Source organism: Physella acuta, unplaced genomic scaffold (genome assembly GCF_028476545.2).
Source record: "Physella acuta isolate Inbredline_101_S28 unplaced genomic scaffold, ASM2847654v3 ptg000114l, whole genome shotgun sequence".
In the NCBI taxonomy this organism is placed as follows: Eukaryota; Metazoa; Mollusca; class Gastropoda; family Physidae; genus Physella; species Physella acuta.
This window is the reverse complement of record NW_026731634.1, coordinates 834,409-848,484: the sequence shown is the minus strand read 5'-3', so window position 1 is coordinate 848,484 and position 14,076 is coordinate 834,409. Positions and strand designations below refer to the sequence as shown.

The window sequence follows — 14,076 nt, the reverse complement described above, 5'->3', positions numbered from 1 at the left end:
AAAAAAAAATCTCATTATCATTAATATTAAAATTAATAAACTGTAACACCACTGGCTATTAATCAAAAGTATTACCAAAAAGATAAATATCACAGCTCAAGTAAGACTTAAAAAGACTTAATACATAAAAAGCTTCACATGTAGAACAGAATTTTTTTAAAAACAACACCACTGGATTCTTCAACATTACAAGCATGAATTTTAACACTCAAAGCTTAAAATCAGGAATGCCTTCCCTGACGTCTTTAACTAATAATGATCGTTAATAGATAAAACTTTATATATATATATATATATATATATATATATATATATATATATATATATATATATATATATATATATATATATATATATATATATATCTTTTTTTAACCTATGAAGTACAATATAAGTATATAATTCATACAATTCATATGATATAATTAACACAAAGTCTAACACACAAGTCTAAATCATCAGGGTATGGTTTTTGTTCAGTTGAAATAAAAGAGTCTAGTAAAAAACTTTTACTACTTGCATATTTTAATCATAAATGATATTAATGGTTCGATAAGGGGAAGTGATTAGACAGTAGGCTTTTAAAACGTCTTAAAGAAAAAAGTGATGTGTGATGAAACACTAAAACACTAAACAAAATGACTGCTTGCCATTGATATTTTTTTTATATGATTATCTGTTCAATATTCAGTAAAACAAAAAAACAGGATGAAATGGATGAACATAATTACAATACTGTGGTTAAATAAGTATAGGATTTTTAAAAAACCAGAGTATGTCAATACATACTGATCCATCATAAAAAGTAAAATATAATTCTAGAAGTTTAAATAGCATATTACAAAATAGAAGTAATTTACTAAGACAGTTTGTTTTTAATATCTGAGGTAAGGAATATAAATATATAAAACTGAAGAATAATCTAGATCTAGTTGACAAAGAAAACTGTTTCAGCTTTACTTTAAAAAATATGTGGAGAAAATAGTAAAGTACATTGATAGCAAACTAGTGTTTACTAGTGGTAAAGTAGTAAATCTATTTACTAAATTTAGTACAGAGGACTGGTAATCTTTCAATGCAATAAATGGGCCCTATAGGTTAACCTTAGTGAGTTTTAGTAATTCTAGTCCAGTCTTTCACTTTTTTCATCTAGAATCTCACATTGTTTTGACAAAAGGGCTAACCCTAAAATAATCTAATATTTATCTTCTCCATGTATACAGTCAGAAATATATAATGAAAAAGAGTTTTTTGTCCATGAATTATTTCAGAAATCTAAAATAACTTGGTCTAATTTTGTTGGACAGTTCTAAAATAAAAGGGTTAAAGTTAGCTTGGTCAGCTATCTATAGTATAAGTTCCATTGTCTAAAGCAAATGGATAGCTTCTCATGGTCAACAGAACCTGCTAATCAAAATTAAGTGAATGCAAATTAAAAGAGGAGTTCAGCAGTTTACTACTACTAGTACTAGAATTATCTCTGTTCTCTTTCAATAGGTGCTGAATATTATCAACCATCAGGCAGACAGAATGTGATGATGGTCTGTCATCTGGTTTGCTGCTCCAACATTTCTCCAACATCTCCTTCAGTTGCTTGTCTAGTGTCAGCCCTCGGCGAATGTCAGGCTTCAAATTTTTCTCCCCAACTTGGACCCTCAGCTGTTGTATGGTCAAATCTTCAAAAGCTATTTCCTCAACCACCAGCTCCAAGATGAGTAGACCTTCAGAGTAAACATCAGCTTTCATCAGCTGCTCCACATTCAACAATTCACCCCGGAGAACCTCTGGTGCTGAATATCTTGGTGTTCCAATGTTACTCACTGCTTGTTTTGAAGAGGTACCTGTCTCCACTTCATTTTTCATCATACTCAGACCAAAATCTGTAATTTTTGCAATGAGCTGACCCTGTGAGTTGGTTGTCTCTTGCCCAGGAACGTTGTTGAGCAGAACATTTTGTGTTTTCAGGTCACAATGAGCAATCTTTCTTCCATGTAGATAGTCAAGTCCCTGGGATACATCTCTCATAATATTCAGTTTATCCTGGTCTAAAAAATCTACCTGTGAATAAACAACATTTAAATATGTTTAGACCTCGTGTAGGCCTATTTGTGATAGAAATATTAAACATATAGTATTTGTAGTTTTAAACTGATATATCAAGACAAATGAATAGAAATATCGAAGACAGAAAATAGTGCAGCATGCCGTGATCCAAGAACACAAATCCACATCAGCAACCAATTGCCTTGTACCTAACCATTGAGTTGTATTACCAAATTGAGTAGGAGACTACTGTTTCAGGCCCAATGTGAAATTCCACATGCCCCCTCTCCCACCCACACATCATATTCTGTTTATTATTTACCATTTATTTTATGCTCATACAAATTTCACATTTCTTAGTGAATTTTAAAATAATTATGTATTCAAAAATGCAAGCAATGCAGAAAACTATAAGGGCCAGAAGTTGATCTCTGGAATAAATAAATTTCATATGAATAAACTCAACTGATTAGTCCATTAACATTGTACAGTAAAATTAATTCAAAAAGTAAACTGAAGGTTCTTCAGGAAAAAAAACTCTACAAATGATCCCTCTTTGCAAGATGGATATGACCTTATGTCTGGTTTGTTACAAGAGATGAATATATTATTATACTTTTGACATTATTGTTAATATATTTAAACTTTGGTGACTTTATAGAATAAAATTTGTAGAACTTTTTAAGAATAAGTTTAGGGGAGATCACAAATGATCCCTCTTTGCCAGATGGATATGACCTTATGTCTGGTTTGTTACAAGAGATGAATATATTATTATACTTTTGACATTATTGTTAATATATTTAAACTTTGGTGACTTTATAGAATAAAATTTGTAGAACTTTTTAAGAATAAGTTTAGGGGAGATAACAAATGATCCCTCTTTGCAAGATGGATATGACCTTATGTCTGGTTTGTTACAAGAGATGAATATATTATTATACTTTTGACATTATTGTTAATATATTTAAACTTTGGTGACTTTATAGAATAAAATTTGTAGAACTTTTTAAGAATAAGTTTAGGGGAGATCACTTTCGCTTTATTAGCTAGAATGTTAATTTTTCTTCTTTTCAATATTTTTATTTACTTACAGACTGACTTTTCCTGTTCAAAGTCCAAAGCATTTTTCACGTTACTAAGTGTATTTAAATTCTTCTATATTCTTAAACATAATTCTCTATTTGAACCTAGTAGGGGTCATCTATAAATATCCTAGGAGGAGGAGAGTATCTGACTTTTGTAATGAGGGGGAGTTAGGAGGTTCATCAAAGTCACACTTCTGCATTTTCTTTTTAGTAGACCAAAGCTTTTTTGATAAACTAGGTAAAGGAGTGATGGGAAATGACCACTGGATGTTCTGTGAAAATTAAGCACACATTTTGTCAAGACACAGCTTACCCCAACCTACCACCAAAGAAAAAACTAGCCACTGAGCAAAAGCACTGCATATTTTCCTGATGTTATATGTTTACAACAAACTAAAACATTAGTTTTTTGTTTGAGATGGCTAAGGCTATTTGTTACTGCTGGCTTGTAATCAACAATCAGAAATATATTATATTCACTGATATACTCACTCAATCAATCAACATGTAATAAGGTTCTAAATTAAAACTATTAATCTGAATATGAAAAATAAAAGATATAACTAACCTGTTTGTTATGCAGAGCTTCATGAAGGCTCAAATCCATGTATTCCATGACAATGGCCAGATTGGGGCTCACCACACAGGCTCCCAAAAATCCAACAATATTTGGATGCTGCAAGGTACAAAACAGCTTAATCTCATCTTCAAACTGTTGGCGCCTTCTCTGGGACACTCGCTCTACTCTCAGCTTCTTCACGGCTACAACCTGCCCATCTATCAATTTAGCCATGTAGACATCACCAAATCCTCCATGCCCTATCTTGTTCATGAATTCAAGCTCTTCAAATCGAATGATAGCGCCCTTGTATTTCTCAAAAGTGTGAGAGGATTTGTGTGTTGGTGCCTTCCAGTTTGTTCCTTTTTCTTCTAATTGTTCTCTGACAGTTCTTTCACGATTCCTGAGATCCATGAAATGATCAATAAAATCTTCTGCCACTTCATCTCTTTCATAAACCTCTGCAATATCATCAGGGACTTCTTCATCCTAAAAAATAAGAAATGGGAACAAATGTTTAGAAAATTATTATATAGAAAATATAACTATTATACCTCAAAATATACACACATCTATGATGAATATATAACTTCTTTAATATTATCTAATATGACACTTATAACACTAAAAGTTCATTGTGTTTTTCCATGAAAGTATCAACTTTTAATCTTATTACAGATCAGATGTCATAGAGAATCAAAAACCACATTAGATTAGATGAGAAAAGAAAAAGAAGACATGAACTATCCCCCTTTATTTAAAAATCTAAGGTGTTTGAATAACATGCAAATTAACTATTGTTATTTATATCTTCTCACAGCATTATAAAAAAAATAATGTTTTATGTTCCTTACATCTCTCAATTGCATCAGCATTTGCATCAAATGTTCATAGGGCAAACTCTTGTTTGGACAAGTTCCCCATGGTTTCCCAACCCTACCCAGATAGCGGCTCAAAGGTGTGTCCTTGTACACTTGGGTGTTGGCTGGGATTGGCACACTACCTAGTGGTTTACCAACTCTGTTATGCTTTCTGTTGTAGTCATTGTCTACATACACTTTCCCTGAATAACTTGCTGAACTGCTTCTAAAAAATACAACATAATACTCTCTAATGTTTATTAGTCTAAAATATAGGTATTACAATATATATATAAAAAAAAAAATGATGTTAAAGCAAAAATAATAAATGAATGTGATATGTATTTTATAAACAAATGATTTTCAAATATCCTACTGTTTTGGAGTAGCTGCCCTTGCACTTTGTGAGGATTGTGGCATTGATCCAAATGGTTGACCAGCACGTCCTAATTTCCTGTTTAATTTGTTGTCTTTGTAAACCTTCATACTGTAATTCACCAATATAGATAATATTTGGTTAGGTCAGATTGTCAAGAGTTAGTTGAGCTCATGCTAGGCTGGCCACCAAGTGAAAATAAACTTAAATATTTTTTTTGTCAACATCAACTTTTACAATAAAATGAATGTACAGAAGTACCAAACCTTCCAAGCTATCAGAACCCATACCCATAGATGAAAGAAGATAGGTTTGAGTCATCTAAAGACAATGACATTTTTCTATTATTTCTAGAATTTAACTGCTCTTGTCGTTCCAATACTTAAAACTATGGAGAGGAAATACAAAGAAGTTTATAGACAGCAGTTTTTACTGACATTAGATTGCACATATGACTAAGAGAAGACATGTAAATTTTATGAGGATCCAACAATAGTTATAGTGATTAAAAGAGTAAACTGCAATGGTTAGGACATTGATAATGTCATTACAATACTTCTGTTTGGATATCATATATTCCCTTTTCATAACAAGATTCAAAGCAAATGGCTTTGATGATCTCCTACTTTTCTTCAGTCATTTTACCAATTTATCATCAGTATGCTTTATTAAGAAACCATCATTTTATCTCATTCATCAAGAAGTCACTGAACAGATAAAGTTGTAAACAAAGACAACAACCTTTTACTAATTAATTTTGACATGGTAAGTCAACATCAGTGAAGAAGCATAGTTCATGTAAACTCATTTTTTATTGATAAATAGGGGTATAGGGGGGTATATAGGGCCTCCTAGTTTGACATGATGAAATAAAATCATCTCATAAAATGCTGTTGTAGCATAAATTGGCTTTGACATTGCATTGAAAGCTTTTAGCATAATCTTTCATGTATTGAATGAGATATCATTTGTATAGTTACATTTGAAGACTTGTAGATAAATTCAAGTTTAACATTAATTTTTGACAAATAATCTGTCTATAGATCCAGAGCAGCAATTTGTATAAAACTGTTTTAACACAACTGAAATAGGCTGCAACTGATTATCTAGTATTACTCTTAAAGTTTTTGGAAGAGGAGATGATCCATCTTGTTAAGTAGGCTTTTGTATGTATTTTAAGGAGACATTTAATATGGCCATAGATAATCCTGCTACTTCAATGCATTCCTTTCATAGATGACGGAGCACAATATTTGAGCCTATCCTAAAATTGGGAGCCAAAAATAAAACTCAGATTAGCAATAAATTTTCTCACCTTCTGTCAGTTGATGCTGATGGCTGATTTCTATAGGCATGACTGCTGTCAGATCTGAGAATAATTAAATAAATTTAATTAGATTTTAACTACTTACAACTTATTTTATTAAACAGGTTAATAGTTTATATTAAACACATTTGAATTTTTAAAATTTCTTTAAAGTTATGTTTAATATTTTTTGTGAAATAATTACAGTAGAGTATGAGGCATAGCCAGGGTGACACACGAGGGCATGTTTGGAACAGAAGCAACTTTTTGTAGACTTATACAACTAGAGCTATAATGTAAGTTAGGGATGGCAGGAATATGTAACAATAATAAAACTCATTCATTACAAACATTTAACATCTGAGTTCAATGTTGTGCCATCAATCATCTTCAGAGATGAGTTTTAGAAAAAGCCTAGCTTGCAATCTTCTTTCCTTTTTCTCACATTTAGTTTAGTGCTCGGTTATGTCATTTAAGTGCCTTTTTGTCTAGGCTACACCTTTTGCTTAATAAAGTTGTGTAAAAGTAGTGAACATCTGTGCCTAACTTCAGGTGTTCATCTCTGTATTGAGGTAAGCATCATTATGCCTTTGTTAGTTAATGAAGGCCCTTTCAGTAGGACATCTTCAAAATCTAGTTGTAGGTGAGCAACATCCTACTTTTAATACTTCTTTTGAACCAAAAGGCTTTCATGAATTGGTAACTGCATAAGTGGGATGCAAATGAGTTAAAGCAACTTTTAAAATCCTGTATTTAGGCTTCCAGATATTTTTATGATGAAATTAATGTAAAATACCTCCTGGAAAGTGATGTAGAGTTTTAGTGTAGTAGCAAGATAATTATTTTTCTTCTTCTTCATTCTTAATTTTAATGTTGAAAAGGATTCCCTCCAACACAATTAAGTATTACGTGCCAACTTGTTATGCGCTGTAAAGGCAGTTGACTTCTATTTCAGCCTGCTTTTCTTTTTGGATTTGCTTCCACAGCCTTTGTCCAATCAAGAACAAACTACAATATGAATGATTACGTCTATCAACCTAACGCTTCATCATTCTGGTAAGATGCCAGGACAACTGTCATCAGAGTCATTGCAATGGATTAGCTTATGTTGAAATTCTTGATGCTGCCATTTGTATGGTCATTGTCCATTGTCCCTCCTGGCACTCAGTATAATGTTTTCCCATTTGTAATTTTGTAGAGCTTGTTATTAAGAACAAGAGAGACTATCCCATTGTTCAACCCTGGTCCTTTCACCTGACCTCAGTCTTGCATTATTCTGATGAGGCTAGTTGCAGTTACATACAACACCGGTATTTAAATTTTAAAATGCCCAAACCTGTAAAGCTGGCTATGCCTCTGATTAAAGTTATCAATGACATAAACTGAGAGGGATTTAATAATACATTACTTGAAAATCTTGCAAACAATATCATTTTGTATTTTCGTGTCAAAAATATGTAGTTTGCTGGTCATAGGTCTACAACTTAAAAACAAAAATACAATTTTTGAAATTATTTTCAAATGTCTTACTTTTTTGGAGTAGCTGCACTAGCACTTTGTGAAGATTGTGGCATTGATCCAAATGGTTGACCAGCACGTCCAAGTTTCTGGTTTAATGGGTTGTCCTTATACACCTTCATGCTGTAGTGAAATAGATTAAAGATAGCTAACCCATGTGAAATAAATGCCATACTGAGATACAGTGAGTTCTTCAATCCATAAATGCACCATTATCATATATAACATGTCAAAAAATTTTAACATTACCTTTGACTGCTTGTTGTTAGCTGCTGCATCTTGTCATTAAGGCTATCAGATCTGTAAATAAGAATTATGTTTTTAATAATTTTAAGTTGTTTTTTTAGTGTTTACCCTTAACTTTAATTCAGAATTATTTTTCTGCTTTGATGAGTTATCAACTGTTACATTAGCACCAGTCTTTACTTAAAAATTATTTCAAATAAAGTGTCTGACATAACTTTTACAATTACAAATAGTAAACTGCCATTTTTTTTTTTTGGTGTGTGGTGATATTAAATAGCATTATATTTTGATTTGTTCTGTTAACATGAGGGGGGGTTTTTTCATAAAATGCTAAAACTATGCAGCCAGAGTGAACAAACACATATCATTATGGGGGTCAAGTGAGTAGCCATTTCCAATTTATATAAAATAAGCCTAGTATAAGCACAGACTAAATCTCTATCATTAAATTGCATTGACAAATTAAAAAAAACACCAAGGTCAGCCATCCCCATTAACAGTGGTTTATGATTCATTAACTAAATGCGAAATAAAAATTTTTAAAACAAAAATATGTTCCTATAAATCTTATAAAATATATTAATAAAAATTGATATTGAAATTTTTCTTTGAAGACATGAAATAAAATTGTGGATCATTAAATGGTATTTGATGGTGATATTTTAATAAAAGAAAAAAAATTACCAAGAAGAACTCAATATCCACTTATTAAATAAATTCGTTTATCAATCATTCAGGAATTAAGTCTAAGCAACATGGCTCATAAATTAGGCATCCTTTATCTCAAACATAATTATACTATATAGGCCTACCAATTAATTCAATTAAGTAAAATGAAAATTATACATAGTTGTATTTTCCTTCTTAGTTTTTTCTTAATACATTATGAATGTCATTAAAGGGTGAAAGGATTAGAGCCTATATATTTATTCCTATAATACTATACTACATAAAACAGAAAGTTAATAAAAAAAACATTTACCTGGAATGCACAGCTGTACCATGCTCCAACCCAACTCTTCCAAGCGCTCGATTTAGTGAACTATCTACATATGTTTTGGAACTACTACTGCTACTGCTTGAGCTAGGCCTATATAAAGTATTTAAAAATTCTATGTTAAACATGTAGCTAATATAAAAGCACCACAGTCCTGAACAGCAATGCATTTTCAAGAATATAGGATGTGATCTTATTTGATCCTACACTTGACAAGCTAAGCAAATTTATGGGGATTGGTTCCTTTAAGAATAACCAGAATACTATCAAACTCTATTTTGAATAGTCTTTTGCGCTCAGTAATAACATCTTTCTGGGGGTGGTGTGGCCGAGTGGTAGAGCACAAGATTGCTAACCTAAGGTCTCGAGTTCGGATCTCAGGCTTAAGTTGGTAGGACATCCATGAATCCACCCAGATTTGACTCACATTAGGGCATACCATATACTATCATAGATAGGTTTATTTTTTTACCAAATATTGAATTTTTGTTTAATTCCCCAATTAGTTTTATGACCAGAAGGACTATTTAGGCCTACTTAAAGGTCTTGAAAGTATCCAAAAAACCTTAAATATTCCTATTTGTTGCCCTTCAATACTTGTTAAAATTATTTCAAAATGGTTAGATCACCTTCCAAAAATTATAGATTTTCTAAATTAATAAAGTACCACGCTTATCTCATCATTTTTGTCTTCAGCTATCATCTATATCTAATAGTGTTGTAAATATTAAAGTCTAATGTATATGTTAAGTAAAACAAAATCAGTATGCAGTCAGTGAACAATAACTTTAATGACTCATACTGGTGGGTCTAAGCAAGTAGGATTGATTTAGAAACAACTAGCCTCATTAAATGGATATAAAACTACAGCCACTTATTTTATTAAGGGGGAATTATGTGTCAAAGGATTATCCAAATCTGTAGGCTATTATAAACTCATTCCTGAATTACTTTAAGAAAGCTGTACACAAAATCATTAATTGAATGAATAAAAGTTGCGACTATTCTGTTAACCCTCTTATCATCCAACCACAATATCAAACAAAACTTTTGCAAATAAAAAGTATTGATATAATTCATAAAAAATCAATTAAAAATAATGGGTTGAAAAATGACTCTGTGGCAACACTTTATTTAATAAAACAATTATTACTAAATGATAAACTACCTCATCTATATAGCACTTGCATTACACAATATTTACGCTGTTCTTATACATAAGTCTCTGTTTACAAGTGAAACATGATAAAGTGAAATATTTAATATAAAAAAGAAATGCTAACAATTTTTTTAACAATGAGAAAAAAGTGCCTTCCAAAACTTTTAAATAGAAAATACAGAATTGTTATGACAGTTTTTATTTAAATTTACAGAACAGTTGTTTTATTGTTGTTTTTTTAATTAAGATCTTTTCAAAAGGAAAAAACAGAAATAAAAGAAGAAGAAGCAATCTAGTAAAAAAAATTATTGATCCAAAAAGAAAACCTTTACCTTGAAAAGAAAAAATTTACCTTGAATGTACAGCTGTACCATATTCCATCCCAACTCTTCCAAGTCCTCTATTCATAGAATTATCTACATAAGTTTTGGAACTGCAGCTGCTACTGCTTCCGCTAGATTTATTCAAATTTTGAAAAACATCATTTTATAATATTGCGTCAATGTTTAAATTAGTTAAGATCACAAAAATCTGTATAATTTTTAACACAACATTCGCACTTTTAAAAATATTATTTTCACTAAACAGATTATTTACTAACATTAATTTGTCTAGATAAAACACTAAATATTGCAATTGTTACAATAAAAAAATGTAAAATATTTTATGTTTAAAATATTTAATACAGCAATGCATCAAGATAAAAGAATATCCTATTTAGGCTTACAAATATATGTCTTTAAAAAAAGGATACTAACAGAGTAGCAGATAATTAAAACAGTTTTTAAATTAAGAAAAATTAAAATGACATTAAGATTTTGATAGAAATTTGCTTTTGAATTAATACAACCAAATTCATCAAGATGTCCATTACAACCTATCTATTTAATCCTGCAACTATATAAATACAATTAAAATTGTAAGATAGCTGAGTAAAATTTACCTTGAATGTACAGCTGTACCATATTCCATCCCAACTCTTCCAAGTCCTCTATTCATAGAGTTATCTACATAAGTTTTGGAACTGCTACTGCTACTACTTGGGCTAGACCTATGCAAGTTTTGAACAAAAATAAATTCATAATATTGCTTCAATATCACTTAAAGTAGATAAGATCACATAAAACTGTACAATTAATACATATTACAATGAGAAAATAAAAACATCTTCTTCTTCTTCTTCGTTCTTAATTATTAGTGTTGAAGGGGATCGAGATTTATCTGCCAGTGGGTTTGAACTTAAGACTTTGTTCGAATTTATCAACCATCAGTTTTTTTTTGCCGACTCGACCACGCCTCCAACACAATTAAGCGTTACGTGTCAACTGGTTATGCGCCATTGAGGCCCACTAACATAATTTTTGTCTGTATACTGACTTAAGTGTTGGAATAACTGCTGTACAATTACTATGAATAATTCTTTTAAAAACTTAAACAAAGCTTAATGATGATATATAGGCCAAGGCTTACTATATAGGTCTTTATTCCAATATTAATACCAATAGAAAGTAGCAAATTACTAAAACATTTTTTAAAAATTAGAAAAATTAAAATGATATCAATAACAATGATCATGGTATCACACCATTTTAATCATGCAACCATAGGTAGGTTAAAAAAAATTGTAAGTAATGTAAGACAGGTAAGTAAAATTCACCTTGAATGTACAGCTGTACCATATTCCATCCCAACTCTCCCAAGTCCTCTATTCATAGAATTATCTACATAAGTATTGAAATTGCTACTGCTGCTGCCACTGCTGAAGCTTGAACTATAAAGACAAAGTTTAAAATCATTTAGCATTGTTTTTATAAAATAGATTTTTATATCAGATATATATATATAAAAAAACTGACACATTGTTGCAATACTATTTCCGCAATTGTGGTTCTTGTTTTTTTAAGGGGGGAGGGGGGGAGGATAGCAGGAGTTGTGGTTGAGTGTTGTGGCATAGCTTTAGTTTACTATTATTTAATATTATTATTATAGATCTAGAGTCTAGTTATAAATTAAATGGTTGTCGGGTAGGATGTGGAGCGATGACATCTTGAAAGATCATCTTGACTGTGTATTTACTATTTATTTAAGTGGTAATCTATCGTTTTGGGTACGTAAAATCGCCCGCGACTAGTAATGTGAAAGACAGGTGACTCCTTAAATTTTAATAATTATTTCACATTTTGAGGAGGATTTATGTTTTGAAAAATACAAAAATGTTTCCTTGTTTCATTTATTTACCTGTTTTCAAACAATTGAATTAAAACTTTTCAATAATAAATGAAGACTAGCGATGTTTCCAACAGATGCAACCATGCTCATTTACTATAGCAGCCATCTTAAGTTCTTTCTTTATTAACTTACAGCGCAAGATTCAGGGGAAGGCAACTCTATTTTACAAATGGCTGCTGTTTATATAGGAAATCCTGCTCGTAAACACTGCTGTTTAAAGTTAATTTCTTGCCTATATATATATTTAAGTAATTTAACTATTGATTTAGGTTTATTATTCATTTATCTATAATATTTGACACAAATATATCAAAATATACATCTATATAATTAAAGCCTTGACAATGAGGTAACTTTTTCGTACATTAGAAGCCGCGGGCGATTTTACGTACCCAAAACGATAGATTACCATTTAAGACTTAAGTTTAAGCATTAGATTAGAATCTAGATTCTAGATCTAAGATCTAGAATAATCTAGCTAGAATCTAGTAATCTAGTGAAACTTGCTGTAACTAGTAACTAGATCTAGATCTAGAGTTTCTAGAGTCTAACTCATACTGGACAGTTGGTTAAAAACTAGATCTAGAATCTAGATCCTAGATTCTAGATCTATGATTAGTCGAATACTCGAATAGTGTCAAAAATTACTCAAAAATAATTTAACGCAGGCAAAAACGTCTTCTGCTACGGTTGTTGTCTTTTGTAAAGAAGGTAATATGTTTACATGCCATTCTGGCCAGATATTTTAGCATTTGAAGCCTTTTACGTTTTATGACATAAGAACTAATTTGAAAAGTCCTCTGTGTGAACTAGCAACAGTGGCGTAGCGAGGTCGGGTGTCACCCGGTGCGGCACTTAATGGTGTCACCCCCCCCCCCCAGAGGCATAGAGACCCTTCCCAGGGACAAACTTTCAAATTTTCGATTTGCACCCCCCCTCAAGTTTTCGATTTGCACCCCCCCCCCCCCTCAAACTTTCGATTTGCACCCCCCCTCGAGTTTTTCTCTATATGTTTTGCTATTTTTTGCCTTGGTGTCACCCCCCTAAATGGTGTCACCCGGTGCGGTCCGCACCCCCCGCCCCCCCCCTCGCTACGCCCCTGACTAGCAATTCAATTTTGTCTGTTTTTTATCACAGTCATACTCATATTTTATAGTGAAAAACATATTGAAATGTGAAAAATAAAGCAATGGTACGTTTTATAATAGAATTCTATGTAGTTTAGCAAAGATTTTTTATCACCACTTGCAAATGTATTCCCGAATCAGCTGAATGTATTTTAAAACATACAATAAACCAATTCGTCTTCAATAATTGCAAAAACGTTGGTCAATACCTTTAAAATCAACCTACCCTGAAAAACTGCTTCCTCCACTATGCACAGCAGAACCTAGTGGCATGCCGACTCTCCCCAATTTCCTATTCATAGCATTGTCAACATAATTTCTGGACATTCTAATAAAGAAAAAACGTTTCTATTTAACAAATGAAAGCTTATTGAGTCTATACATTAGGCAACTGCCCACCGGTCTACCGGGAAATATCCCGGTGGGCCCCCAGGAAAAATAATCTCAATGGGCCCCCAGAAACGGTGCTAATAGTCCTATTAGTGCTTTGCTTTGGTTTTTTACTTTCTCGTATATACGTAGTATAGAGAAAGTATTGTAATCGTGCAAAAAAAAAAAATCGAGATTT

The 14,076-nt window shown here is 31.6% G+C and overlaps 1 protein-coding gene across 1 annotated transcript; it reads right to left on the bottom strand.

Annotated features, from left to right (window-relative positions):
• Positions 1–307: 307 nt before the first annotated feature.
• On the bottom strand, positions 308–13,835 carry LOC131934613 (uncharacterized). Its single transcript, XM_059290681.1, has 12 exons — positions 13,735–13,835; positions 11,810–11,923; positions 11,096–11,203; positions 10,505–10,606; positions 8,979–9,086; positions 8,000–8,050; positions 7,763–7,873; positions 6,242–6,295; positions 4,927–5,037; positions 4,545–4,776; positions 3,700–4,179; positions 308–2,058 (listed from the first exon to the last, which is right to left on the bottom strand). Exons 1-12 carry the CDS (start codon positions 13,833–13,835, stop codon positions 1,408–1,410), a joined length of 2,223 nt encoding a protein of 740 aa, XP_059146664.1. The 3' UTR covers positions 308–1,407.
• Between the last annotated feature and the right edge of the window lie 241 nt (positions 13,836–14,076).